Source organism: Podarcis raffonei, chromosome 15 (genome assembly GCF_027172205.1).
Source record: "Podarcis raffonei isolate rPodRaf1 chromosome 15, rPodRaf1.pri, whole genome shotgun sequence".
In the NCBI taxonomy this organism is placed as follows: Eukaryota; Metazoa; Chordata; class Lepidosauria; order Squamata; family Lacertidae; genus Podarcis; species Podarcis raffonei.
The window spans coordinates 6101054-6128215 of record NC_070616.1 but is presented as its reverse complement, the minus strand read 5'-3'; the positions used below and the strand labels follow the sequence as shown (position 1 = coordinate 6128215).

General features: G+C 45.9%; 3 protein-coding genes and 1 long non-coding RNA gene across 13 annotated transcripts in view; 2 read left to right on the top strand and 2 right to left on the bottom strand.

Moving 5' to 3' along the window:
- GGNBP2 (gametogenetin binding protein 2) overlaps window positions 1–4782 on the bottom strand; it is a 30925-nt gene extending 26143 nt beyond the window's left edge. The window contains exons 1-2 of one of the 5 annotated variants that reach the window (XM_053367664.1): window positions 4708–4782; window positions 1274–1411 (exon numbers count right to left, since the gene is read on the bottom strand). In XM_053367664.1, coding sequence (XP_053223639.1) covers window positions 1274–1411; window positions 4708–4758 — 189 coding nt within the window. In that variant the 5' untranslated portion in view covers window positions 4759–4782. Of the gene's footprint in view, window positions 1–1273; window positions 1412–4193; window positions 4340–4707 lie in introns of those variants that run through there. The other 4 variants (XM_053367663.1, XM_053367667.1, XM_053367666.1 and 1 more) reach the window with 4 other exon arrangements.
- A 1600-nt stretch (window positions 4783–6382) lies between these two features.
- On the top strand, window positions 6383–10216 carry LOC128403062 (uncharacterized). Its single transcript, XR_008327853.1, has 2 exons — window positions 6383–6473; window positions 8774–10216. It is a non-coding gene; the product is annotated as an uncharacterized LOC128403062 (long non-coding RNA).
- On the bottom strand, window positions 9032–15396 carry PIGW (phosphatidylinositol glycan anchor biosynthesis class W). Its single transcript, XM_053367668.1, has 2 exons — window positions 15050–15396; window positions 9032–11858 (listed from the first exon to the last, which is right to left on the bottom strand). The coding sequence occupies exon 2, from the start codon at window positions 11835–11837 to the stop codon at window positions 10326–10328; it is 1512 nt and encodes a 503-aa protein (XP_053223643.1). The 5' UTR covers window positions 11838–11858; window positions 15050–15396; the 3' UTR covers window positions 9032–10325.
- Window positions 15397–15804: 408 nt separating this feature from the next.
- MYO19 (myosin XIX) overlaps window positions 15805–27162 on the top strand; it is a 26381-nt gene continuing 15023 nt past the window's right edge. Inside the window, exons 1-7 of one of the 6 annotated variants that reach the window (XM_053367657.1) lie at window positions 15805–15984; window positions 22300–22444; window positions 23058–23202; window positions 23705–23853; window positions 24365–24478; window positions 25719–25851; window positions 26904–26973. In XM_053367657.1, coding sequence (XP_053223632.1) covers window positions 22382–22444; window positions 23058–23202; window positions 23705–23853; window positions 24365–24478; window positions 25719–25851; window positions 26904–26973 — 674 coding nt within the window. In that variant the 5' untranslated portion in view covers window positions 15805–15984; window positions 22300–22381. Of the gene's footprint in view, window positions 15985–16550; window positions 16851–21128; window positions 21672–22299; window positions 22445–23057; window positions 23203–23704; window positions 23854–24364; window positions 24479–25718; window positions 25852–26903; window positions 26974–27162 lie in introns of those variants that run through there. The other 5 variants (XM_053367660.1, XM_053367661.1, XM_053367656.1 and 2 more) reach the window with 5 other exon arrangements.

Genomic DNA, 27162 nt, shown 5'->3' with positions numbered 1-27162 from the left:
TTTCCTGGGTAACTTCCTCTTGGTGGAGGTTCACCAAAATCGGAGCCTGAGCATCTTTTAGAAGCTTACATTTTTTTGGAAGCTGATTTCAGCTTACTCAAAAATCAAGACTCCCATAATCGCAAGTAGTTTGTATTTGGCACTGAGAATATGGTGGGAGAGTTTGGTCTTTCCTAACCAAACCTCCCTCTGACAGTGGATAAGCCAAGCGTCAGGCCCCAAGTGCCAGACACACGTCCATCTTTGGGATATCAAACCAAAGGCTGCAGAATAAGACAGACTTTCTCTCTGGAGGTGGGAGCTGTAGTTTTTGCTGTCACAGAATTTGGATCATCTCATACCACTTCCTCTCCCCCAAACAGTCCTGAAATGCATGTCAGGTCACTAAGCTCCTTACATAAATATGAGTAATATATCCAAAATGCTTCTTGCACCATTTCAAGAGTCAGTGCAGTGCAGAGGTTAGGACCTGCGGAGCCAAGGTTCAAATCTCTACTAGGCCATGAAGCTCACTGGAGCACCTTGGGTTAGCTAACCCACCTCACAGGGTTGTTGTGGGGGTTACATGAGGAGAGAGGGAACTGTGCATGCCACCTCGAGCTCTTCGGAGAGAAAGGTGGGGTACAAATGCAAAAAATAAGAGCAAGAGTAATGCTAGGAGGAAATCCTTTTCAGCTGCACAGTGCATTGTTGTTTTTTAAAGAACACCACACAATAGCTACACACACAAAACCTCAAGCCACACAACTGCACGGAGCACGGCCACTGCAACCGAATCCTGGAAAGTTCACGAACTGATTTTGGGACGGAGACAGCCTGAGTGACAGCCTGAGTCACGTAAGAAGCACAGAAACCTTTTCGCCTTTCAGGCGTCAGGCAAAACCACCAGAGGCCTCCCGCTTCTTTGCAGACACCTAGGTTCCAAAATGGCTACGACTATCTTCTGGTTAGGCCGTCTGTGTGTATGTGTGTGTGGCTCTCTCTCCCCCCCCTTCCCCTGCATGCGCGTGTGTCAGAGACATGGTTAAGGGGGAAAGCGCACTGTGCACAATTGATGCAACAGTGTGTGCAGCAAAGCGCACCAATTACTGTCCTGGGAGAACTCCAAGGCGGGGCTGAGGCCTTTCTAGAGCCCGGGGAGGGCGGTGGAGTGGAGCGGGAGGGGGGTGCGAGAGAGAGAGAGCTCGCCTAGGCATTGCAAAATACTGCCTCGGTATGTTGCAATTCCTCCGTGCACCCAGCGCACAGCCCAACTTGCCCAACCGCTGCTTACCGTCAGGGTGTCATCGATGTAGAGGGGGATCTGTCGCCTCTCGAAGGGGAATTCTTCCTCGCCGTCCCTGCAAACTGCCACCAGCCGCGCCATCTCTGCCGACGCCGCTACTCTTGCTTCTTCCTCCCAGCTCCCAGCCTGAAAACAGCCAAACCCCAGGCAAGTAAATGCAAGCTCTGGTTTCGCCACCGCACTTTCACCACAAGAGGGAAACTCAGCCTGCCTTGCCGCATTGGATGATTCGGCATGGGGAGATCCTCTGAATGAGAGTGCCCCCAATAAAATGCAAAGGCCGCTTGGGGCAGGGGGGCAGGGGGAGGAAGAAAAGGACACTTCACAGAGTTTTACCCTGGATTCCCCCGCCCAAAAAAAAGGGCTTCTGCTTTCTATTCTTACAGCCAGTGAACTGTCAGGTCTAGGAATTTCTGGAAAATCTAAGAGCTCATTAATACGTCTAAGCCAGAAAACGACACCAAAAGTGGGATATTGGAGTTTGTGAAAGGGGGGTGGGTCACTGGGGGACAAAAACATTGAAGTGTAGGTCAGAGAAAGAGTAGACGTATTTACTCCCATCTCCTGTTTTTATTAATTTTGGTATGGCATAGTTTGTTTATGATAGGGTTGTATCCAGCCACTTTTTACTCAAGAGCACACCCACTGAAATTAATCAACCCAAGTTAGCATTGTCCATTATTTTCAATGGCTCAAAGCAGAGTAGGGCTTGCATTAGAAAAGCCTACAAAGCAGTGAACAGTGTTAATGCTATTACAAAAGAAATATACAGTAAAAATGCAGTATGTACAATTGAACAATTAAAATATTATTATTATTATATATATATATATATATATATATATATATATATATACACACACACACAGAGTGTATATTTCTGTAAAATCACTGTATACCCCTCAAGATGCTCTGAGGATTAAGCAGTATATAAATAGCTGAAATAAATCAATCTATGTTGAATCCAACAAAATAAAGCTAGTTAGTCATGTCTATTAAACCTTAAATCTTTGGCAATAGCATTGTGAGGCTTTATTTTGATAGCGGGCAAGCAATGCCCTTCTTCCACAAAGGTGTCAGCACAAGAAAACAGGCACCCATTATTTCAGTAACCTTCGTTTTATCACTGGCTTGACTAGGAAAGAGGGAGCTTTGCAGGCTCCCTGATGCTCATCCACATTGCAGATCACCCTTAGTAACAGTAGTAAATAACAAAGGGCTGAAACGCAACACACAGAATGGCACCTTCCAAAAGGCTTGGCTGTTAAAAGCCAGAGCAGTGGACACACCAGGTATGAAGAGGAAGTTTATCAAAGAACAGTTCAGCCTTCGTTTGCAAGGATGTTCCTAAAACTTATTTCCTGCGATGCTTATGGCTCCTAGCAAGGGAGCAGAGACCTCTTCCATCAGCCCAAATTCACTGAGCCAAAGGAGAACGCAGGAAAACCCCTCAAATACCGTAATTTGAGGATTTGTATGACCACTGGCCAGGGATGATACGAGTTTTAGTCCAACAACAGCTAGGAACCCAAGTTTGAGAAACACTGATTTAGAGACATACTACCTCAAGACCAAGGGTTGCATAAAACTCAGTTTTACTCTGAGTAAGACCCATTTAAATTAACAAACCCTAGTTAGTTCTGTATGTTATCTGTGATGGGTCTACTCTGAGTAGGACTAGCTTTAGATACAACCCCAAGAAAGCATATGCTCCTTAGCTCTATGCCACCTTCAAAAATGATACAGTGAAATACTGTGACCACGACTACCACAATACAAAAAGTTGCCTTATACAGAGTCAGACTGAGGGCCCATCTAGCCCAGAACTGTACACTAACTAGCAGCAGTTTTCCAGCTAAGAAATATGCAGGTTTAAACTGTTCACCCAATGCATTGAATAATTCCTCTTTACAAACAAATAGCCTGCCTCAGGTACAGAGTCAAGCCCTTGTCACACATAGTATTTTAAAACCTACAATTAAAATCTACAATCAAGAGGGTTCAAACCAACACCTAATGAAAACCTGTGCTATGCAAATACCACATACAGATATGTTAATCAAGGCACCAGGATTGACTGAAGCTCCCACTCAAGCTTGCACAGGCATTTCTGCGATACCAACCAATGCAGGCATGTAAAAGAAACGGGGGAATCAGAAAAAGATGGGTGTTCTTTGGGGTGGGGCAGAATTGCTGCCATTCTACAGTTATCCACAAGCTTCATGCACATATAGATGTATGCACATCTATGCACCCATCCAACGCGCCAAATTTTAAAATTCCCACCATCACATTTGAATAAATCCTCCTTATCTTCACCCTCATCCCGTCAAACCAACTGCAGGAGAGTCTTTCCTTAATAAGGGAGAAAGAGTGGGGTTCATCCTATCAGCCAACTCCCTTTTTTGCTTTTCTGCTTCAGTCCCTTCAACCTCCTTAAAGCCACTTTCACCCACTCCCTCTGATGTCGATTTTTTAAAAAAATCTTTCCAAATGCAAGCACCTCGGGGCAAGGACCTGTTGCTCTGCAGCTTGCAAACCGCCATGCACCCTGAAGACGTTAGAAGGAAATAATTAAAGCAACAACAAAAAAAGCCTGCTCAAGGTCTATCCTTCACGATCTCAAGCCTTAACCCCTAAGAGATTCTGGAGAACCTTTTGGGGGGGGGCGAGTAGAAAGGAAATAAATCTACAGGAAGAATTAATCCTTCTAAGAAGGGAATAAATGAGGAGGGGGCTAACTAAGGTGTAAGGGAGAGAAAAAAATCAAATACCCCTCTCCAAATTTCCTTGTCGGGCTCCACACCTATATGCAAATTTACCATGCCTCCCACCCCCAACCCACTTTTGCTATTGGCTGAGGCTCTGCTGCCCCTGTCGCAGCCGGGACTGGCATGTGCGCACAAACCTCAAAAGGGACGGGCAGTTTTTTGGCCGGTCTCTCTTCCCTTCCTTCCTTCGCCCACCCCTTTCAGGAGCGCTGCTACAGCAGACCTCGGGCCTCCTCGTCCGGCTTTAGCTCCTCCTCCTCTCGCGAGAGGCAGGGAAAAAGGCCGGCCAGCCCTCCCTTCTTCCCCACCCGCCGCCCCCAACCAACCGCTCGGTTTGCCCCGCCCCTTACTCTCCTAACCCCGCCCACACTCCACCCTTCATCTCCTCAACCCCGCCCACTCCCCCCCTCCGCCACCACCTTCCTCTCAGATTAACTGCTTGGCCGAGCTCCTCCTCCTCCCCTCCCTAATTCAGCGCACGGCCGTTTCGCTCGCCCTTTGGCTCCGCCCACCATGGCTCTCTCTCGGCGTTTTATTATGTACGCTCCGCCCCTTTCCTCTCTCCCCACCCCGTATTTTAAATCCTTCCTCCGCCTCGCGCTCCTCGGCACGCAGCTGAGGGGAGGGGAGAGGCGGGCGCGCTTCCCTCACCCCTAGAGAAAGAGAAACAGGGAAGGATCCGTCTGGCGGCTTCTCGCGCATGCGCGAGTAGAAAGAAAGGCGTTATGAGAGAGAGAGGGAGGGGGGAAGGAGGGAGAAAACATAGATCTATATCAAGAAGCCCATCCCTCTTCCTCCTCCTCCGCTTGTCACAAATAGCCTCCGCTGAGAACGCCGGGAAAAGGAGGTGAAAGGCCACGTGATCAATAAACGGCTCCCTCCGCCTGGCGAAATAGTTCGCGCGCGGGGAAAAGGAGAGCCATTTTGCCCTCAGTTCGCCCCCAAAACTTCCAAACGTGACGAGGGCCCAGTTTTTGCTTTTCCCACTCCACAGAAGCCAGTCAGTAAAAACTCACTCTCAAAACCCAATACAGTAAAGGTTTCTGTCGTGGTTTTAGTCTGACTCCTCAGGGCAACCACTGTCCGCTCAGCCTCACCTACCTGGCCGGGTTGTTGTGCAAGGAAAAAATGGTGGAGGGGAGAACCATGTACACCACCGTGGAGAAATAATAATAATAATATAGTGTGGGGAAATAGGACTAGGAAGACCTGGGTTCAAATGGCCACCCTGAGGAGGATGAGTCAGACTGCTTTACAGGGTTTTTGGGAGGCCGAAATGGTTTGGCCATTAAGCTCACGGGGTGACGGGTGTTGCCACTCACAATCTCTCTCAGGCTGACCTATTGCGCAGGGTTGTGCGAGAGGACAAAAATGGTTTGAAGTCGAACTCGGCAGCAGGAAGCTCTTTGGCTGATGGTGGCCTTGAGCCAGCCGCTCTCAGACCAGCCCACCTGGCAAGGCTGTGACGATGGAACCCGGACCCAAAGCTCACTGAGGAACCTATTACACCAGTCTCCCTTGGATTACAGGGTTGTGGAAACGAAAATGGTGTAAATCCCTGCTCGGCCCACAAAGCTATCTGGGCGGCTGCAGCTCTCAGCCTAGCCTCCCTTGCGAGGATGTTGTGAGGGCAAAATGCTTTGAAGCCCCACATAATATAAATCAGGGATGGGGAATCCATGGCCCTCCAGGTTGTGGACTACAACACCCATCATCCCTGACCATTGACTATGCCGTACTTGGTGCCTGCAACTCACAGGGCCTCTTCCACAGACCTCAAAGCAAAGGGTGGCGGAATAATCATCCTGTGGTAATAATAATAATAATAATAATAATAATAATAATAATATTTATTCCCCGCCCATCTGGTTGGGTTTCCCAGCATTTAAAAAAGGCATGAAACTTTTTCAAAACCTGTAGCATAATAAGCTTTTGTGCATGGGAAGCAGAGAACACTAAGGAGCTGATCAGGCTCGCGTGAGAGAAAGAGGGGTGTTTAAAGAGCAATCATGTCAACTAACCAGATAATCTCTGCCTTCCACAGAGAACGTGGACAGCAGCGCCAAAGATGCCAACTGGACATTCAACGAGGGCCCTCCAGTGTCCTGAGAAAGTAGCGTAGCAGCTCAGCGGTATAGTGGTACCTCGGGTTAAGTACTTAATTCGTTCTGGAGGTCCATTCTTAACCTGAAACTCTTCTTAACCTGAAGCACCACTTCAGTTAATGGGGCTTCCTGCTGCCGCTGCATCGCCAGAGCACGATTTCTGTTCTCATCCTGAAGTTCTTAACCCGAGGTAATATTTCTGGGTTAGCGGAGTCGTAACCTGAAGCGTATGTAACCTGAAGCATATGTAACCCGAGATACCACTGTACAGCATCTGCTCTGCTTGCAAAATGTCCCAGGTTCAATCCCCAGGTAGGTATGGGAATGTCCCCACCTCTGAAATACCACAGTAAGGCACAGGATCTACGTGTACATAGAACTGGATTGTCCTGCACATTGCTGCATTTACTTGGCCATTGGCTCATAGGTTCCTGCTGTGATAGGAATTTTGAGGTCTTAGATATATGGTAATGTTCATAACAGCACGTACATAGATCAGCACAGGAAGGCCGACCTGAAGCCATTTTGATTCCTAAACTGAGCAAATGTTTTCTCTGCAAGGTCAAAGTGGAAAAGCCTCCCCATTGTCTGTTTCCTCACAAATCCTGTCTTAAGGGCACATTTAAGATATGAATAGGGTGTGAGCCTGTGACATGGCCCAGGAACTTTATCCTTACAAAGGACTGGCCAGGCTCCCCAGGCAATCCAATCAAGTAACCTGCCAGACAGGAGATAAACAAGGACAGGAGAAAAACAATATTCAAATTTTTGTTTTAAGACCGCCTTATCTGTGATGTAGGTGTGATGTATCTGAGGGGTGGTCTTAGGTTACACCCCTTCTGTGATGTATGCATGATCTTTCTGGGGGTGGTCTTGATCTACAGGGTGGCAATTTCAAGTCTTTATAAGGCCTTGCACGCCATTTTTCTGGGTCCCTCCTCCTCTCCTGCGGGTGAGGGGAGCACCCCGTTGCAACAGATCAATAAAGATCAAGCTTACTAGCTGCTTTGCTTCTCAATATTCTCTGGTTGGCCTCTGTTATTCTCTCCTAACAGTAGGGAACCTATGTAAGGACTCTATATGGGCTCTTAGATACCCCATAAGGGAAAAGGGCAGATTTTTGTTTACAACACTGCCACATTTGACAGCTCATCTGGCCCATATGTGAGCTGTTGCCCATATGTGGATCTCAACTTACAACTTCTTACACATTCTGCTTAGGAATTTTGCCACTGCAACAGGAATTACCAGTATGTGCCAGCAAGTCACCCTCTTCATTTTGGCAACCATTTGATGGACAGGCAAGAGCTTCATAAGTGGCTTAGGTTGCAATCCCATAATTGCCTGGGAATCACCATCCATAAGATTACAGTGATAGAGCACACACAATCCAAAAATCTAAAGAACGCTCAGAGCTATCGTGCATTAATAGCTCAGTGGCAGAGCACCTGCTTTGCATGCAGACGGTCTCTGGTTCAGTCCCCAGTATTTCCAGGTCCTGTCAGAAACCCTGAAGAGCAGCTGCTAGTCAGTGTAATCAGCACTGAGCTAGATAGGCCAATGTGTCTAAGTCTGCATATGGGAGCTTCCTGTATCAAATCAGCCCTTCATTCAGAACCATTGAGGACTCCAATCTCAATTTTTTTCAGGGAGGAGAAGTAGGGAGTTTCTGCTTTTAATACAGGCTTCAGGTTCAGTCCTCAATATCTCCAGGTAGGACAGGCAGAGACTGCTGCCTGAAACCCTGGAAAGCTGCTGCCAGTCAATGTAGACAATATTGAGATAGATGGACCAATGGTTTGACTCTTCATATGGCAGCTTCCTATGTGCAGTGATTTGGTGACAAAATTGTTAAGAATTGCTTCAAAAAAGGGATTAGAGAAGAACTACGGTACATACTGTACCTCACAAACATACAGTGTACTAACAAGTTTATGGCCACTATCTCCCCGGCCAGGAACAGTTGTGTGTTTAATTATGGACAATATAGCCAGTTAATTGTCACTCATTCAGCATAGAATGGCTTACTTTATTGCAATGGAAAATGACTGTCTATCCCATAATTATTGTTGCTGGCGATGGTTCCACTGTGAATTGCTTATTGTTGAGCCTGTGACATCAGAAATGAGAGCCAGTAAGTTTTACTTGCCATTTATTTGCATGCCAGAGATTTACTGGCTGAAAATTGTTTCCCTCTAGCCAATTGCAAACTCTAATCCAGTTTATGATGGCCAATGGGCAGTTCCCAGAATCCCAAAATAGAATCAACATGGCAGTCTTCAATTCTGTTGCACCAGGCAGGGAATGATGACATCCAATATTTCAAAGGTGGTCCAATTCTTTGTTATCAATGGATAAATCTGTCAAGCTTGGTTTCTTTCAGTTTTCCAAATTTAAGTTCAGCTCTCCACATCAGTTTGTGATTATTTTTAAGCTTCATGAAATATCAGGCTTTTAATTAAAATTCCTCTAGACTATAAAAAAATTGTACGCAATTTTGCCTCTTGTGCTTTTTGCAAAGTAGCTTCCCCTAATATAATGCATTTTTCTATTCTGTCTTCATACATGCATTTTTAGACACACTTGACATTAATATATTTCCTTTTCTACAGATTATTTTGCTGGAGAACTGCACTGCAAAATTCAGAGAAGTGCAAATTTCAAAAGATCGCTGTGTTTTGCTTTGTGTATTGTTTTGGAACATGTGAATTAGGTAGGTTTGCCTTTAAATGTGAACTGAATCAAATATTCCTCCTTTTCTTTGTTGGGTCATTCAGTATTTCTTGAAGGCTCAGGGAAACAGTTTCTTGTGAACAAGTAGTATAATTCAAATGTCTGACAGTAAAGCAATAACACATTACAGTATCATCTTAAATATAGATATTTTATTTGCTTGGAGGCTTTGATGCATTTTATTTGCAAATTATAATCACCTTTGTGTTGACTCAATCCAACATACAGCTCCGATTATTTTGAGCTCTTTCAGTTCTCTCTCACACACAGCCTCCAGTTAAATTCATTTGTCTTTTTTATGAGAAATGATTCCGACACTCCTCATTGTAAGTTTTAGGGGTTTTTGGAAAATATATTTGATTGGATTGTCCATTGCATTTGAACAAAAACACATTTTAAATTAAAATAGGTGAATGCAGCTGTGTGGAAGGACTTATAGCCCATCTAGGCATCCTTTTATCATGCATTTATGAATTGCATTCCTGATTTGTGGTCATTATGTTATTGGAGCAGTTCTACACGATCTCACTTTCAATTCTTTTTGCACTTAAATGGCAGACATACTGCTTTATTTACAACTAGTGCATGTCCCCATAGCTTCCTGCTGAAAGATTGCTACTTTTAATGCCACAAATATTTTGGGGGGTTTTTTTAGTTCTGATTTTATTGCACAATGGTGCCCCTCCAGGTGACAATAACACAGCAACATTGATTGGGGAAGCATCTCAGAACAACTAGTAAAGCGGAATGATGTCTGGACAGTCCAGTATAAATCCACCATTAATGCACTATTATTGTGTCAAAGACATGTTGCAGAATACATCTGCAAAAATACCAGTCTGGAGGGATCCAGTCACATGCTGTAAACCTTCATCAAGCAGAAAGTGTCCTCTGCCCCAGTACCACTTCTTAGCATGTTAGGCATTCAGTGTGTGCAGACCCACTGCAGGAGAGAAGGTTGCCCTGCACAGGAATCCCAATGTGACAAAGGGACAAATAAACTTAATGTCTGGTCTGCAAAAGTGACCAACCTCAGTTTTCCCTCAAACAGCCCCCACCTGCCCTGCCTTCCTCCTTACAACTAGCCCAGGGGATGGCCCTGGCTGTAAGCTTCCTGCCTCTCCTTGGTCTCATTGTTGCCCCTTATAGAACACAGTAGGGAGGAGGAGGACAAAACAAGAATGAGGTGGCTCTGCCTGCCATTGGCTCTGGCTCCAGCTTGAGCTTTGGTCCCGATGCTACAGACGTATGGAAATGTAATACAGTTCATTCGATGAAAGTGACCATGAGTTTAAAACAACTATAGTCCACATTCCTTCCTTTAGATAATCCAGTATACCAGCATGCATGCAAAAGTCTTATAAAATCCAGTGCAATCCCAGCAGGCAAAACCTTTTCTTTTTGGTTACAACTTTATATATATTTATAAAATTACCACCACTTTAAGATTATATTTCTTGCTTGCAATAAATACATAACCAAACAGTTTGTAAACATATATAGATGCAGGACAAACATAGCCCAGAATGCATTGCTGTGAATCGTGTCGACCACCATATTCACGAAGCCAGTCAAGACATTCGCTAGTAAGAAATACAAGAGCTGATTCTTATTCACAGCGCTGATCATGCACACACTCCGAGGCACTGTTTTCCTATCCTGGGGCTCCAGGTCGTGTTTTTTACTTGCCGCTGCTGGCTGCATGAAATTCCAGCTGCAAGGAATGCTAGCCCCAGCCACCAGAAACTTTCCAAACACCAGCACAAGATCAGCCACCAAAAAGCAACTAAAGAGTAACAGGCCGTGAGCGATGACCCACACGCAAAAGGAGAGGTTTGCCATCCGTCGGGATACGGCGTCTATGTGAGTTTGCGTTACATGAAGGCAGATAAAGAGGAGGAAAACTGCAATCAGGAAAGAGCCGATTACGCCAAGCCAATCTTTCACCAAGCTCCTCCTCTTTAACAAATATAAGCCTACTTGCACGCTAGCCATGTAAACAGCTAGGTAGCCGATGACAGAAAATATGCCCTCTCTGTTGGCATTGAAAAACCCATCCCGTGAATCTTGGCCATCACTCCCATGCAAGATGAACATCTTCAAAGGTGTGAAGCTGAGGAAGCCTTCATAGACTATAGCAACTGTTGCTGCAATTAACCATGCTCTGCGCACGGGGAAGACAGCCAAAAGCAAGGACGCAGCCATCCGTACAACGGCTAAAGTGAAGAAAAAGTTCCAGTGCACACCATATTCCGAGACATGTTCGTAATAGTCAATGGCCTTGATGCTCATCACCCGCCCAAAGCCAAGAAGCAGCAAAGGCCACACAGCAAAGAACTGCCTGGCAAGATAAGAGACTTTGTGCTGTGCCGTGCCAGGCTTCAGCCGGACTTCTGGACAAACCACAGCGTTCCCAAAAACAAATGATCCCACTCCAAAATCCATTACCCCTGTTCCATAGGTCTCCGTTTTGGCATACCGCCGAGGGTACTGTGGAAAATCTACAGCCAGAATGCTGATGGATGTCAAGACATTGACAAAGACTCGGAACACCGTTATCGAAGGAATGTACTCTGGTTCCAAGCTTGTCCTCAAGAAATCGCTTATGATTTGCTTAGGCGGCACTCTCACATAATTGGTTCTCCGACTGTATATGATCAAAACCAAGCTGACACAGAATACGGTGATGGAGAGCATTACCCAAGGTAGGACAGGGGCCAAAATTGTACAAGAGAGCACTGGCGGGACAACTAAGATGGTAAAGTCTAGAAGAAAATGGCCAAGCATTGACTGTAGTGGTTTTCCATAGCAGAGAAAATAAAAGATCAGCAGAAGCCCTCTGGAAAGGAGGCATAATGACGCTAGGGGTAAGCCAATGGAGATCTCCAGCAAGGTAGTTCCATTCAAATTACTTATAAATTCTTCTTTTTGCTTTTGCGACATTTTTTCTGCTATTGTAAGTCACTAAAAAAAAGAAAGAAGAAATAAAGTTAGCAGCAAGCAAACTGAACAAAAATCAAGAGTGGGTAACTGCATCCACCCCAAGGTAAATTCGTTGGTCCAGTAGACTTTTTAAACCAGTGGGCAGGATAGAAATAAAAAAAATTCTGTGCTGAAGTCACTTTCTCTGTGCATGACTACAAATTTTCAGGCAGCAAGCAGCCCACATTATTTTTTAACTGCTACTTTTACAAGCAGTTGCAAAACACACTTGCAATCAATTAAAAGAGCTTTCCTAGGAACCACATACCATAGGAACCCAACATGCACTAGCTCTTATTCGGACTTCCAAGGCAAACACCTGAAGAGGATATTTTATTTCTTTTTAACAAGTCAGAGCCAACATTCTTAGCAACTGCCACTAGTAAAATTATGGCAGTGAAATTATTCACATGAATTTACACAGCACCCTCAATTTCAGGTTTACAGGGAATTGTAAGACACAAGGGCCCCTCCAGGTATCCTTCTTCTTGAGCATTCATGGTAATTTATGCTCATGATGCTATCAGGGTGGTTATACGCAGTCCCACTTTCAATACTGTCTACACTTGTGAAAGTTTCAGGGCAGACACGTTGCTTCATTTCTAGTCAGTGTGAATAACATGTTGCAAAATACCTCTGGGGGGAAAAAAACCCAACGCCATTAGTCTGGAGGGCCCCAAATATTTTATATTCTCAAATTTCAGTTGTAGGAGAGAGAAGAGGTAAGGGCAAGAAGATTGAAACACTCTAAGGTTGTCATCCTATCTTTTAGATTGCTACACTTTTTTGGTCCGAGAGTCACACTGAATCAGTCAACCCTGAAACGACCACATGTCAAAGTGTGTGGGGCCTTTTTGCTATATAATAAAACTGTGAGGGTGTCATCACACTGCAGTTTGCTTGGCTGCCAACAGCCAGCCACAGGAACTCCAGCATGACAACAGCCTTACAATAGGAGTAGCCAGATGTGCGGCAGACACCCTGCTATACACCCTCTACTTGGCAGCAAGCCCAGCTGAACTCAATGGGGCTTACTCATATACATGTTCACGGAGGCTATGTTCTCACTCCACTGTGGGAGGCAGTATGCCTCTGAATACCAGTTGCTAAGGAATCACAAGTAGGAAGAGTTGTTACGCTCATGTCCTACTTGTGAGATTCCCATAGGGGCATCTGGTTGACCACTGTGCGAACAGGATGCTGGACTAGGTGGGTCACTGGCCTGATCCAGCAGAGCTGTTCTTTCTTATGTTCTTACTCCCACGTAGTTTTCTTCCACTAGTGAATGCATCTCGCCAAATTCTGTCTAATCACCTTTGCTCCTCTTCTTTTTCTTGAGGCCTCCTACAATCGACTGCCACCTTCATTTTTTCCCTAGAAACATTTTTGCAATATGCATCTTTGGATGAGACAAGCTGCGGCTTGTCAGGGAAAAGTGTCTCTGAAGAGGGAGCTTAAAAGGAAAGAGCTCACCACACCCTCGCCTCTTAGCCCTGCAAGACTGCAACTTTGTCTTTCAGCACAGCAATAGTCTGCAAGGAGGCGATGTGCTAGCTTAATTACAGCTCAGGATCGCCCTTGATAAAAAGCTGTAAGCCAGCAAACCTTACTGACTGGCCATTTCGAGGCTCTTTGCTCACCTTCCCCTGGAGATGGCAAGCCTTCAGGACAAGGTGGGTTAAGAAAGTAAGAAGAGCACTGTAGTTGGATCAGGCCAAAGGCCCATCTAGTCCAATATTCCGTTCTCACAGCAGCCAACAAGATGTCCCTCTGGGGAAGCCTGCAAGGAGGACCTGAATGTAACAGGGCCCTCCCCATTTGTGATCCCTCAGCAACTGACATTCAAAAGTATGCCACTTCTGACCATGGAAGTAGAACATAGCCTTCAGATATTTAGTTAGTTATTTTCCTTGCTTGTTTTAACATGGATTTTATCCACAGAAGCACACAACTTAAAAACATAAACCAATTCTGAACAGAGCTTAAAAGAACATAAATAAAAATTAGTTCCAGAGATGTAACATTCTTTGCAATTTTAACATACTTATAGACAGGAATTTCAAAATGAATCACTATTATTTATTTACTGCATTTATATCCCACCTTTTCCCTCCAAGGAGCTCAAGTTAGCGCACATAGTTCTCTCCTGCTTCATTTAATCCCCTACAATAACCCTGTGAGGCAGGTTAGGCTGAGAGGCAGTGACTGGTCCCAAGGTCACCCAATGAGCTTCAAGGGTGAGCAGGGATTTGAACCCTGATCTCCCAGGTCTTAATCCGACACTCTAACCACTATACCACAGTAATGCTAAATAATGGTATGTGAGAATGTGGCCTTCAGATGTTTCTTGGCTGCACTTTCCATCATCATAGAAACATAGGAAGCTGCCTCATACCCTTCCTGGCTCCTTTAACTATTTTAAATAGCATGTTTTGGGAAGCAAAGGCCTGTCTCTCACCCTCTCATGCCGTTAGTGCCTTGGGGCAGACTCTCACTTGCTCCTTTAGCAGATTCAAGTACTAGTTGCACCCACACCTGCTATTTTAACAAGGTTTGCCCATTTCCTTCTTTCCTCCCCATTCCTTTTAGCATCACATGATGTACCAGACTGCAGCCTTTATTTAAAACTGTAAGCTGCCTTGAATGCATTGGAGAAAATGGTGGTATATATAATTGCAGTTAGCAAATACCGTATTTTTCGCCCTATAGGACGCACCTAGTTTTTTTTGGGGGGGGGGAATAAAGAGGGGGAAAAAATATTCCCCCCCCCCGCACTCCGGGCAGCAGGCTGCTATCCGCAGCCTAGGGAGCCCTGCGGGAACTCCTGCAGGCTCCCCAGGCTTGCTGATAGCTTCCGGAAGCCTGGAGAGCGAGAGGGGTTGGTGTGCACCGACCCCTTTCACTCTCCAAGCTTCAGCGAAAGCCTGCATTCACCCCATAGGACGCACACAGATTTCCCCTTCATTTTTGGAGGGGAAAAAGTGCATCCTATAGGGCGAAAAATACGGTAATCACATCCATACAAACATTAATAATGGGTAATTCATCCAAACCCTACACAGTGCAGGACAAAACATCTGCTCTATGAAGGTTTCAGCCACTAGTCAAAAGCCCTACAAATAATAGCTAAAAGAACTGGAAAATATGCAGCAAAAACGTTTTGAAAGAATTACCTGCATTCTTATGGAGGTTAAGTTTCAGTGAAGAAAGACAGCAGGATTTGTTTGGCGCACTGAAAACATTCTCATCATAAAGGCTGGGTCAGAGACAGATCTTTGCTGTTTCTCTGAGAATTAAAACTGCATTTAAAACACAGGTGTAGTGTTTCTCCTTAGCTCTGCACAGCTCGGTTATACTTCCTGCTGCAAGAAAAGGTAAATGAGGGATCTGTTTCCTGATGACATTTTCATCAGAGCAAGTAGCCTGCTAAACGAGATTGCCTGATTCATCAGACTGCTCAGCCATGGCCAAGTTTAATATAAAGGTTACTAATGGGATATTAAAAGCCATTAAAAGAAAAGGTGGGAGAATTAAAACCTGATCCTACACCTGCGATAACAGGCTGCCTTGAAAGGCACACAATTGGTGCCATCTCTGTCATGGCAATTCCTGGTGATCACGTTCATTTACTCACCACAGATTTGCCTAGCACAGCAACAGATTTGTAGTGGAGAGGCGATGTATTTTACAATTTTATGAGGTTCTGATTATTTGATTGTGCAACCTCGTGGTTCTTTCAGTTAGCAGTTTATACTTTTAAAAACAAATAAAATATAATAATTTGCATTGCTTGTTTGCCCGCCACCGATTGTAGGTTTGGTCGACACAGACTGGAGTGGACCACTTAGCATTTCAGCTGAAGAAGGATGCCTCCCCCCCACCCAGTAAGTTTTCACCTCCAGTAAAAAAACTCCCTGCAAGTTTTTTTTTAAACTAGCACTTCTCCTTACTGTGCTAGCTTTCTGCTTGCGGGGATGGGGGACAACCTGCAAGGAAGTGTTCACTCTTTTGATCCCACCCCTCCATGATACTAGGGAGTGTTACTCCCCAGGTGCTCCGCGTGTAGAACAAGCAGCGAATTTCCTTGTCTCCACGTGGGTCCGATCTGGTAAGAGCGCGTTTCCTTTCCCCACCTCCTCGATCCGAATATTATTGTTATTTACTTATTTAGCACTACCCGCCTTTCGCCCTAAGGTCCAGGGGCGGGTCACAACAATTAAAACACAACATGTAAAAATTTAAAACAACTATTTTAGGCTGTGGTGCAACACAAGCTTTCTGGGTGCAGCGGAGCTTGCTACCGAGTAAAGCCTGAGTTCCAGTTTAGCAGCCGGAATCCGTGTCTCATCGGAAGCAAAGCATGCTTCCCGAAGCAACAGCATGCTTTGCTTCCGATGAGACACGGATCCCGGCTGCTAAACTGGAACTCACCCACCCCGCACATTTTCTTGGGAAACCCCACTAATTTCCGCGTAAAGCATGCAGCGACCCTGCGCACCCTTTTCTTAGGAGTAAACCTCGTTCTTGAGCTTCCTTCCGAGGAAAACTTGCGCCACGGTTGTCTGAACGTGAATGGCAGTCAGCGCTGTCTGCTTCCTTCGGAGGAAACAGGCACAGGATGAGGCCGGCGGGATGCAAAACCCACGCATCCCTACTGGGTAGTGAGCCCCATTGGATTTCAATGGGATTGTGCGCGTGTTAAGCGTGCACAGGCTGGCGCTGCAAAGCTGCGGTCCTCTGCGCGCTCCAGATTCCCCCGGGAATCCGAAATCGGGCTCCGCATCCCAGAGGCGGGGCGTCAAATCCGGATCTTCCAGGGAGTCTGGAAGCCCTTCCGATTCAAACCCAGCAGCCTCCGCCTCCAGCTCCGCCTTTGCCCGGGACTGGCTGAGCCGTCCTTCGCCTACCTCCGGAGGACGTTGCTTTTCGCCGGTCGCTCTCGATCCTCTCCTTCTCCATATATACATGGAACGGGTGAGTCCATTTAGCCTCAAATCTCTTTCTCTCTGCTTTCTTTCATCTGTTCCTTATAAATGTAGTTATTTCTCTCTTCCTCTCCAAAAATGCGGATCTCTTAGTTTAAGCCCCACAACTTATTCCCTCCCCCCCCCCAACTCCACATGCTGCTTCTGAAAGGGAATGAAGCAAGAGTTCTCTTAAGGGTGTGCAGAGTTCTTTCCCCACTCATTGAAGAGCAAAGGAAGGATCCCAGTGGGAAAGGACCATAGCTCAGTGGTAGAACATCTGCTTGGCATGCAGAAGGTCCCAGGTTCAATCCCCCGCATCTTCGGGTGGGGCTGGGAGTGGCCTCTGCCTGAAAACCTGAAGAGCTGCTGCCAGTCAGTGTAGACAACAATGAGCTAGATAGACCAGTAGTCTGACTCTGTATATGACACCTCCTCCTATGTTTCTATGAAAGGGGAAGGGGGTTTGATTTTCAAATCCCTAAGTACCCCCCCTCTCATAACAATATATAAATCACTGCCTTTAGTTTGTAGTTTGTTATGTTTTAAGAGTTTTTCATCTATTTTGATTTTATTTGTTATCTATTTTTCATTAGTCACCCTTAGGCTAACCCTTAGGCATTGGCTTGAAGAGTGGTGTAGATAAACTTGCATAAATAATAATGATGATGATGATGATGATGATAAGCGTTGCTGATCCCTGGCTTTAAGCTTCTTCTACATCTTCTGATGTGTTCCTGTCCAACGTTGTATGTTTATACCTTTTTGGGGTTTCTTTTATTTGGCTTTTCAATGACAACCACACCCCCGCCCCTTTTCAATTTTAGCTCTACAAATGCTAGGCTGCCATGATTCTATAATGTCAAAACGCTTACCTGGGAGTAAGCCCACTGAACATAGCAGTACTGTCTTCTGAGTAAACATGTATAGGATGCCTAGGTCCTCCAAATTTTGCTGAATTACAACTCCCATCAGCCCCAGCAAACATAACCAATTGTCAGAGATGATGGGAATTGTAGTTCAGCAACATCTGGAGGGCCAAAGGTTCCCTGCACCTGGGTTAGCACATTGAACTGGGAGTAGGGAGAATCAGTCTTACCTCCCTCATAAGGCTGTTGTGATATTTAGTTATATACGGGGGGGCGGGAATCAATTTTATACCCTCTGGCTGTGGAGGCTCAGAGTGGATAGGTCAGATCCTTTATTAATCTGAACTGTGCAGGTTTCAAAACATGTCCCACTTGGAGCAGAGGCTTGCTTGAAATTGGAGTGTGTGTCTAGGCAAGCTTGGCTAATAACTGGGTGAATCTTTTGGGGCCTTTGGACTTTTCTTTGTTGACAAAAAAAATGTGTGCAAGGCACACTGGGTAAAGCTAATTCGAAATACAGCATTTTTCGTCATTGTAACAACAATGTGTCACAGCACGTGACTTAAAAAAAAAAAAAGTGCAGTGACCTTGCCTGATCAAACCCAAAGTTCAGGACATCCATTGCCAATGATGACTATCCAGGGGTCTCCGGAAATCCACAAGCGGAACAAGAAGGTGTCAGCTTTTCCATCCTCCTGTGGGACCCCAGTATTCAGGTAGACTGTCCCTCTACTTGGAGGCTCAAAGTTGCTGAACTATGTCTCCCATAATCCTTGACCATTTGCCATGTTGTCTGGGGCTGATGGGAGTTTGAGTCCAGTAGCGTCTGAAGGGGACCAGTTTGCTCACCACTTAGTTTGGGCCTTGAAGGGCTGATCTCTCCCTTTCCCTCTCCCACTCCCTTTCCTTTCCCCTCCACTCTGACTTTCCTTTATTGTTTCTGGCCTTTTTTGTTTCTAAGCCTGATGCCAGGGCCTGTCTCTCTCTTATTTCTAACGTAACTTGATCTGGGAGATTATCGTTGTCTGAAAAACAGAATAAAAAAATTATAAAGAAATAAAACTTTGGAAGGCCTTGAATACCCTAAAGTAAAAAGACAGTATTGTTGTTGTTGTTTCTGTTCTGCCCTTCATCCAAGGATCAGAGGGCAGTTTTCAATATAAAAATACAAAATACTTACCGTAGGATAGTAACCTACATACACACAGTTTAAAAGACCATAGATTGTTTAATTAGCCAAAGGCCTGGGAGAAGAGGAATGTTTTTGCCTGGTGCCTAAACAGATGTAACAGAGTATCCAGTTTTCAGGAAGAAATGCAATATACACATCTGTAAACCAGAGATCGCTTTTTAGGAACATAGAAAGCTGTCTGATACTGAGACAGACCATTGGTCCATCTGGTGCAATGTTGTCTACTCTGACTGCCAGCAGCTCTGCAGGGCTTTAGATGACCGTTTTGCCCATTTCCTACCTGAAGATGCCGGGGATTAAAACTGCAACCTTGTGCATGTAAAATATGTCTGCCACTGACCTAAGCTCATTCCACACATTTAAGTGCCATTTTGTATAGATGTTCATTTATAGTAAACAACAACAACCCAAATTTCTAGCCCTTAAGTGTCTACAGACATTCATGAAAGTATTTGAAACATAGGACGTTGCAGTTGGATTTTCGGTCTATGTAGCTCAGTATCATCCACACTGACTGGCAGTGGCTCTCCGGGATTTCAGACAAGACCTCCCATCCCCACCTGGAAACTGAGCCTGGCACCTTCAGCCTGCAGGGTGGATGCTGTACCACTGAGCTGTTGCCCGTCTTTCCTCATTTTCTCTGCTTCTGGCGAGAAAAGTGCAAACTTAAGTTGACCAGAACAGTGTGGTTGCAGCAGGGAGCTCAGTCAGCTGGTGTGCTGTTTTATATTGTGATACATGGGCTGGATTGCTTTAGGTTGTTGGCCAACAATTATGTACTGGGGGGCTGTTGTAAGGATGGAGGGGTGGGAGCCCAGCCACCCCCTGGCCAAGGATCTGTTAGTGTCTCCTATTGCACTCCTAGAGCACTTCCTTCCTCTCCTCTGCTCTTCTGCCTCCATACTGACATCTCAGGTCCCAGCGCCCAGTGGACGAACTCTTGATTGCAAGGCCTTATAATGTTCCAAGCTTATTGAGTCACTTCTCGAATGCTCAGTTGTCGCACAGAAGCGGCTGTCCTCCCTCATGCTGCTTTTACATTCTCCCCCTCCCATACTTAAAACACAACATCTCTTAAGTACTTGACAACCAATCAGGGGCGGTTAAATTCCCATCGTGTCCTGTTTGGGAGCTTCCCAGAAGCATCACAACTGTCTTCTGTTGGAGACAGGCCACTGGATGGATTTTTGGTCTGGTCCGCCAAGGGGATTTAATGCTCTTGAATCCTGAATGTGGTATCACACATTGCTGTTACCGCAAATAGAGGCTCAATGAGAATTAGGAGACCCACCGGCCTTGGCACCCTGCTGAAGAGTGTGTTTGTATGTGGAAATCTGTTCTAACAATCCTTTATAAGCAGGACAGGTTGTTTAAAGGGTAACTGTAATCCACAAAGAAGCCAACAATGGATCTTCAGAGTTAAGGAAAGAATAGCTTTATTGTTCCTGATGTGGGTTCCCCCCCCCCAATGTTATTGACTTCAGACAGTCAGCATTCCATGCTCACTAAGCATGTTCAGTGTTCACTTGAGCTGTTTTTGGAGCCCTGTCTCTTCTTTGCGCCCCACTCCTTTAAAAAAAATGATTAATTTTTTTTGTACTGCTGCAAACTTAGTGCTTCTCCCTATCTCCTACACCTGGGCCTGCTGATTACTTCCCTTGCTTGTGTGGATGGGGCTGTTTATGGACCAGCGCTCACCCCGTGAACATCAGAAATAAAGGGAATTCTAATTGGTGATCCACAAATATTGCTTTGGCTTACTAGCCAGCCACGATTTGTGATTGCCACCAGTCCCCTCTTCTGCATACTCAGGCGTGGACTGAAGACTTGGGTCAGGGTCTTCTCTCATTAGTGCAGGGAGTATAGAGACGCAAGAAGAATGGGTGTAACTCTGAGCATGACTGATGTTGGATATCACCCAACATAAGGCAGCAGAGGTAAAACCAGCCTCCTGCAGATAACTTTGGGGGGGGGGGTAACTGGGAATGGAAAAACCAGGCTTGCAGGAAGCCTGAATGGGCACATTCCATGCTGCAACATTTTATTGCAAATCCCACGAATAGTAGTAGTGAGTGAATAATATGGGACTATCTCTTAAGCATAATTATTTTTGATGGGGGGTGGAATCCTAACCAGTGGAATGATCACAGGGGAAGTTAATAAAAACAACATCCCATAGCTTAAATCTGCTGGCTGGATTTGCTGCTGCTGGATAGAACCAGCAGTCTGGGTTGCTGGATGGTTTTTTGTTTCCCTGGCGTGTAACTTTCCACTGGTCACGCCCGTGCAAAAATGTTCTGCTGTCGTTTTTCCCCACAGGCCTTCTTTTCCCTCCTCCCACAAATCTGTTTATAACAGCTGGGAAACCTTACATTTAAGGAAGGGGAAGAATCCACTTTGCTATCCTTAATCCAAAAGGACGTCAGAGTGCAAACAGATATTTCTCTAAACTGTTTTTTTCAGTTAGGGATTTGTGATGTTGCCCCTTCCCATTCAATTTTGTATAATCGACCCTGGGGATAGACCCCAGGCCCCACTTTGCCTCTCTAGACCCAGACACTTGCTGTTGCTCAGAGCGCTGGAATATAGAAAGCGGCGTTCTCAGCCATACCTGGAGATGCTGGGGATACAACACAGGACCAAGCTACAGCTCTTCCCTCATAGGATAAAACAAGTTTCCAGTCCTCATGGTGTTGTACTAAGGGCCAATTTAAATAGGAACAGAAGAAGCTGCCTTGTACTGTGTCAGACCATTGCTCCATTGAGCTCGGTATTTTCTATCCTGAGGGTGGGGAACCTTAGAGTAGATCCCCAGGTCAAATGCATACCCGCCATGTGTCCTGGGAAAAAAAGGGGGAACATCCCATATCTCCATGTGAAATTGCGGCGGGTATTTTGGGTGCTGTGATCTCACACCCTGAAAAAAGCATTTGTGGGGGGAGATAGCAGCGCAGGTCACATGCCTCACCTGGGAGCATGTCCTGGAAAACGCGCACCCCTGTTTTTAATCTAAAAAAGTTGGACTGGATGCATATGCAGCCCTCTAGGCCACACCTTCTTCTCTGTTTTGCTTTGCACCTTCCTTGAGTGTTGGCGTCTGGCTGTAAGGTGCCCTTGGTTCTGATAAGGCCCCTTGTTTGCCTGGATGGAGGAGAGAAAGCAGTGTGTGTGAGTATATGGAGAAATTAGCCTCAGTAAAACACACCTTTCTTGCTCCATCTACTTTGGCCCCTGGCATGTGGCCTAGAAGGGAGTGTGGCCCTTAGGCTGAAAAAAAGGTTCCCCACCCCATGATTTATCTATCACGCGGCCCATTGAAGTCTTCCCTGTCACACTCAGTAGCATATTGCAGGTTGCCAAAACCGCTTCAAGTAAACAACCTTCTTCATTCTATTCAGGGCTCCTCATTTCTCTTGCTTGAGATTTCCTGCAACCTGAAGTCCGCCACCGTTGAGATTTTGCCAAGCTGGTAGTACTCCAATGCATTCTCCAACACGAACTTCAAAGCCTCCCAAAATGAGAAGGGAAAAAATGCCCAAGCAGGTAATGTCAGGGAAAGCTAAGATGGTAATATGGAAAGGCTTCCAGTAGTGCCAGGAAGCCATCCAGGGAGCAGATCATATGGCTGCCTGTCCAGAAGCTAAGAAGCTGCCTGATACTGAGTCTGGCCATGGGGTCCGTCTAGCTCAGTGCTATCTGCACTGGCTGGCAGCAACTCTTCAGGGTTTCAGGCAGGGAGTGTCTCCTAGCTGCTGGGGACTGAGCCTGAGACCTTCTCCAAACAGAACAGGGCCTCTACTGCTGAGCTACAGCTCTTCCCTAAAATTAAAGCAAGAATCTAGTCCTCATGGTTCTGAATTTAAGGGCCAGCTTTGATAGGAACATAGGAATCTGCCTTAAACTAAGCCTGGCCAATCTAGCTCAGTATTGTGTACACTGATGGACAGAGGCTCCAGAATTTCAAAGGAATTTGTGCCTGGAGGTGCCATGGATTGAACCCGGGACTTCCGACTGGTGGTGGCTCTCCAGAGTTTCAGGCAGGAGCAGATCCCATCCTTACCTGCTTGTAAACTTACTTTCAGGACAGCTTTTTATATGGCAAAATCACCATGGTGATTTGGTCAGTTAGTGGCATTTCCTTCTGCCTCTTCTTCAGGTGAATGGCACCAAGAGTCACCCGGCCACCAGTTGTGATGAAGAGAATGGTCTCGGTGAAGATGTCAAATCCTTTTTGGGTGACGAACGGCAGCTCCATTGCTTTGATGACCTTACCAAAGTGAATCCTGTGACCACCACAACTGGTAGGGTTTAAAAACAAACAAACACCACTGTGCATTCACATGTCACTTGAAGACCGGGGTGGTGAACCTGTGGTCCAATTTCATGCAGCCCTCAGCATCACCCGGCACCCCAGGCTGTGGGCCTATTCTTGCTGTTCTGCCCTGGTCTCCGTTTTTTGGTCACAGCAGGATGTGACTGGATTATTCTCCCACATGCAAGGAACAAACTCATTTCCCCTAGTGCAATTCTTCCATTATGCCCCCCCCCCAAAAAATAAACCCTCCTTACCTTGGTTCTTGGGATTGGGGCTGAACTAAAAAGACCCCAGTCCCCCAGCTGTCTATAATTTATACCAGCAGTGAGGGAAGCTATATCTCTCTAGATATTGCTGGGCTACAGCTCCAACATTTGGAGTCTTACAGCTTCCCCACTCATGCCTTGTGTGGGGAAAAAGGGAGGTTGAATTCGGAAACATGAAATAGCACATTTCTTGCCATTGATGAAACCTTCCGCCGTCCTCAGTCCTGAAGTGCCTGCAAGCGAGATACGCCATCGACGTGTTTTACACCAATGCCGGCAGCAGCCTGGTGGCAGTCAACCCCTTTCGGCCAATACCGCCTCTCTACTCGCTCGAGCTCATGAGGGACTACCACACTGCCCCCCGCCTTCAGGTGAGTGAGGGGTGAAGGGAGAACTGCACCTGCTCAGCTCCTGCCAAATGAGATCTTTCCCAGGAGATGCCTGGAAAATAACTTAACAGTTGGTAGCTTTAAAAAAAGGAAGATGTAAAGGCTACACTTTCGGATGAGGTAGGGAAGGTTGCAGGCTTCCCATCTGCCCTGCATCCATCATCGCCCTTAAGTTCCCACTAAGCCATTAACCCAGGGGTGGGGAACAGATGCAACCCTCCATTGCCTTTTGGACTCCAATTCCCATCAGCCCCAGTCAGCCTGGCCCAATGGTTAGGGGTGAGGAGAGCTGGTGTGCAGAAAGATCTAGGGATCCAAGGGACTACAGTTCCCATCATCCCTGGCCAGGGTGGCCCATGGTCATGGATGATGGGGGCTGAAGCCTGCAAGATCCAGAGGCCACAGGTTCCCCACCCCTGTATTTAGTGAGCTGCACCTGACAGTAGCCTTTCCCTTCCAAAAACACACCTGTGTTTGCTCTTTTGCTTCTTAGGAACTCAAACCTCATGTTTTCGTGGTAGCGGAGGAGACCTACAGGAATGTCCAGAGCCAGATCCCACCTGTAAACCAGTCCATCATTGTGAGTGGCGAAAGCGGAGCTGGGAAGGTAAGGGAAATGCTTCCTTCAGGCATCTCTCTGTGATCGGCTGCCTGCTCACCCATCTCTGGGGGAAGACCATGTTGCTGGCTTGTGTAGGTGAATAGCGAACATAACTTTTTCTTTCATGCATTACCTCAACGTGCAAGGCTTTTCCCGATCTGTGCAAAGTTCCCTGCATGTGGACAGCTACCATATCTGAGAAAGGTGCAATGTAGCCCCGATGTCATTGTTTGCCACATGCAAGGAGCTTTCTCCAAGTGTGCTTATGAGCCATCCACTTTTGGTTTTGATAATACAATGCAGTTTCCTATTGAACCCAAGCTTGGGAAACCATCACTTATTATGACCCAGGGGTGGGGACCTTTTTTTAGACCCAAGGGCCGCATTTCCTCAACCGATGCCGGTGCTGTCATTTTGGCCCCAGGCTAAGACCTTACTTATATGCTCAGGCATTTTAAAATTGTGTAAGCTGTTTATTCATTATATATCTCACCAGGGCCACAAACATATCATTAAAACAAGATCATTAGAAACATTCAAAAACAGCGTAAAAGCAATCACATTCCCTCAGCCCATGATTTCAGGGTTGTCAGGATCGGTATCTTTCAGCCATCAACTTGGGTAAACATGAATGTCTTTCAAATCATCCTGAAAAGCCAGTATTGAGGGAGACAGATGCACCTCCCCAGGGAGGGTATTCCACAAACTGGGAGCCACCACTGGAAAAGGCCATGTTGCAAGGTCAGCACCAGCTAGCCCCCTGTGGCAGCACCAACACCTCACTTGCTGATCGCAGGGTTGGAGGTGGTGGATTGTTTTACTTGCTCTGTAGTTTTTTTGCAGCTTTATTTGTTCTGAATATTTTAGTATGTGTTTGGTATGTTTAAGACTTGGTTGGCTGGCATTTATTTTCTGTACCCTGTCCCAGTATCTGCATTGATGGCAGGTGGGGTAATATTTTTTACTATACTGATAAATGGGGAAGGAGAAGGAAGGTTGGAGCGTATGAGTCCAAGTTGCCCACAGTCATTGGCCATTCTGTTTAGCACATAGGTGAGCTGAGCAGTGCCTGTTCACACATTCAACAGCAAGTTCTACGCACGTGGGAACAGTCTCAAAATGCTAGCTCTTCATTTGTGGCCTCGTTGAAGCAGCTTTCCCTCTTTTCTTCCCTGTAAACACCTTTCTGATTCAATGACATCTGTCAAGAGCAGCCCACAGCTCACATTCATGACCATCTTTCCAGACATGGACCTCCCGTTGCCTGATGAAATTTTACGCCACAGTCGCCTCGTCCTCCACCGTCCCCAAGGGCAGCGTAGCAGTGGAAAGGATAGAGAAGAGGGTGTTGGACTCCAACCCAGTGATGGAAGCCTTTGGTAAATATGACTTTTGAATACAGTGGTGCCTCGCAAGACGAAATTAATCCGTTCCGCGAGTCTCTTCGTCTTGCGGTTTTTTCGTCCTGCGAAGCACGGCTATTAGCGGCTTTAAGAAAAAGGAAACAAACTCGCAAGAACTCGCAAGACGTTTCGTCTTGCAAAGCAAGCCCATAGGGAAATTCGTTTTGCGGAACGACTCAAAAAACGGAAAACTCTTTCGTCTTGCGCGTTTTCGTCTTGCGAGGTACCACTGTAGATATATTCCTGCAAGTGTAGCAGCACAGATCAAACTGCCAAGCCACAGATTGTGTGAACTGTGGTTTGGGTTCTGTGGACCGCAGGTGAACCATGACTTGAAAGCTTCCTGAGTGGAAAGAATCCCAGCTGGACTTTCATTTCAAATTGAATTTAAAAGAGCCACCAAATAGAAAACTGCCTTCAGAGTACTGATTGGTATACTTTAAGGCTCCCAGTTGTTGATCTGCAGCCATTTCTTAATATGCTGCACACCTGATACCACATATGACATCAGGTGGTACAGATGTGTGCGGCTTCGGGGAAATGGTCTAGCAGGCCAGGAGTTTTGCATGTCTGTTCTACAGTAAGGTTACCATATTTCAAAAAGTGAGAATCTGGACACAAAGGGGTTTTTTTTGCCAAAGTTGTTGAGAAATTTTTAGTTTTGCTCAAAGTTGTTGAGCTTTTTTGGAGCTTTTTTTAAAGGAAAATTGCCAGAAACGACACTGCCGAATGGGTTGCCATACCTCTGGATTTTACCAGACATTTTTGAGATTTCAGCTGGACACTGCTTCCGACTGCAGTATTCTGGCTATGTACGGGGAATTCCAGCCATATGGCAACCCTCTTCTACAGTAACAAGGATCTCCCATTGTCTCCATATGAATGGTGAATTGTCTATTCTCAGAGTCTGTCAATCCGCTACATTTCCTTCCTTAAGAGGGAGAATTGCCTTGACTGGTGTGTGGTTTTTGTTTTTTGATCATTAATCTGCCTCTTCTCTCATTCTCCACTTGGGCTGGACTTCGCAGGAAACGCATGTACCCTTCGGAACAGCAACAGCAGCCGTTTTGGCAAATACATCCAGCTTCAGTTAAACAGGTATGAATTTTAAAAAACCACAGAGATACACACATACAGCTGGATAGCACTGAAGTTGGCTGACATTGCCACCGGTTCCTAACTGCAAATTTTGTGCTGTCTTTATTGTCATGAGAACATGTGCTGAACTTGGCGTGCATCCTTGGGATTGATGGGGTTCACAAACTTCCAGATATCTAGAAATATAAA

Bases quoted from the DNA above. Each gene is read 5' to 3' on its own strand.
- PIGW (XM_053367668.1), bottom strand. From the start codon at position 11,837: ATGTCGCAAAAGCAAAAAGAAGAATTTATAAGTAATTTGAATGGAACT.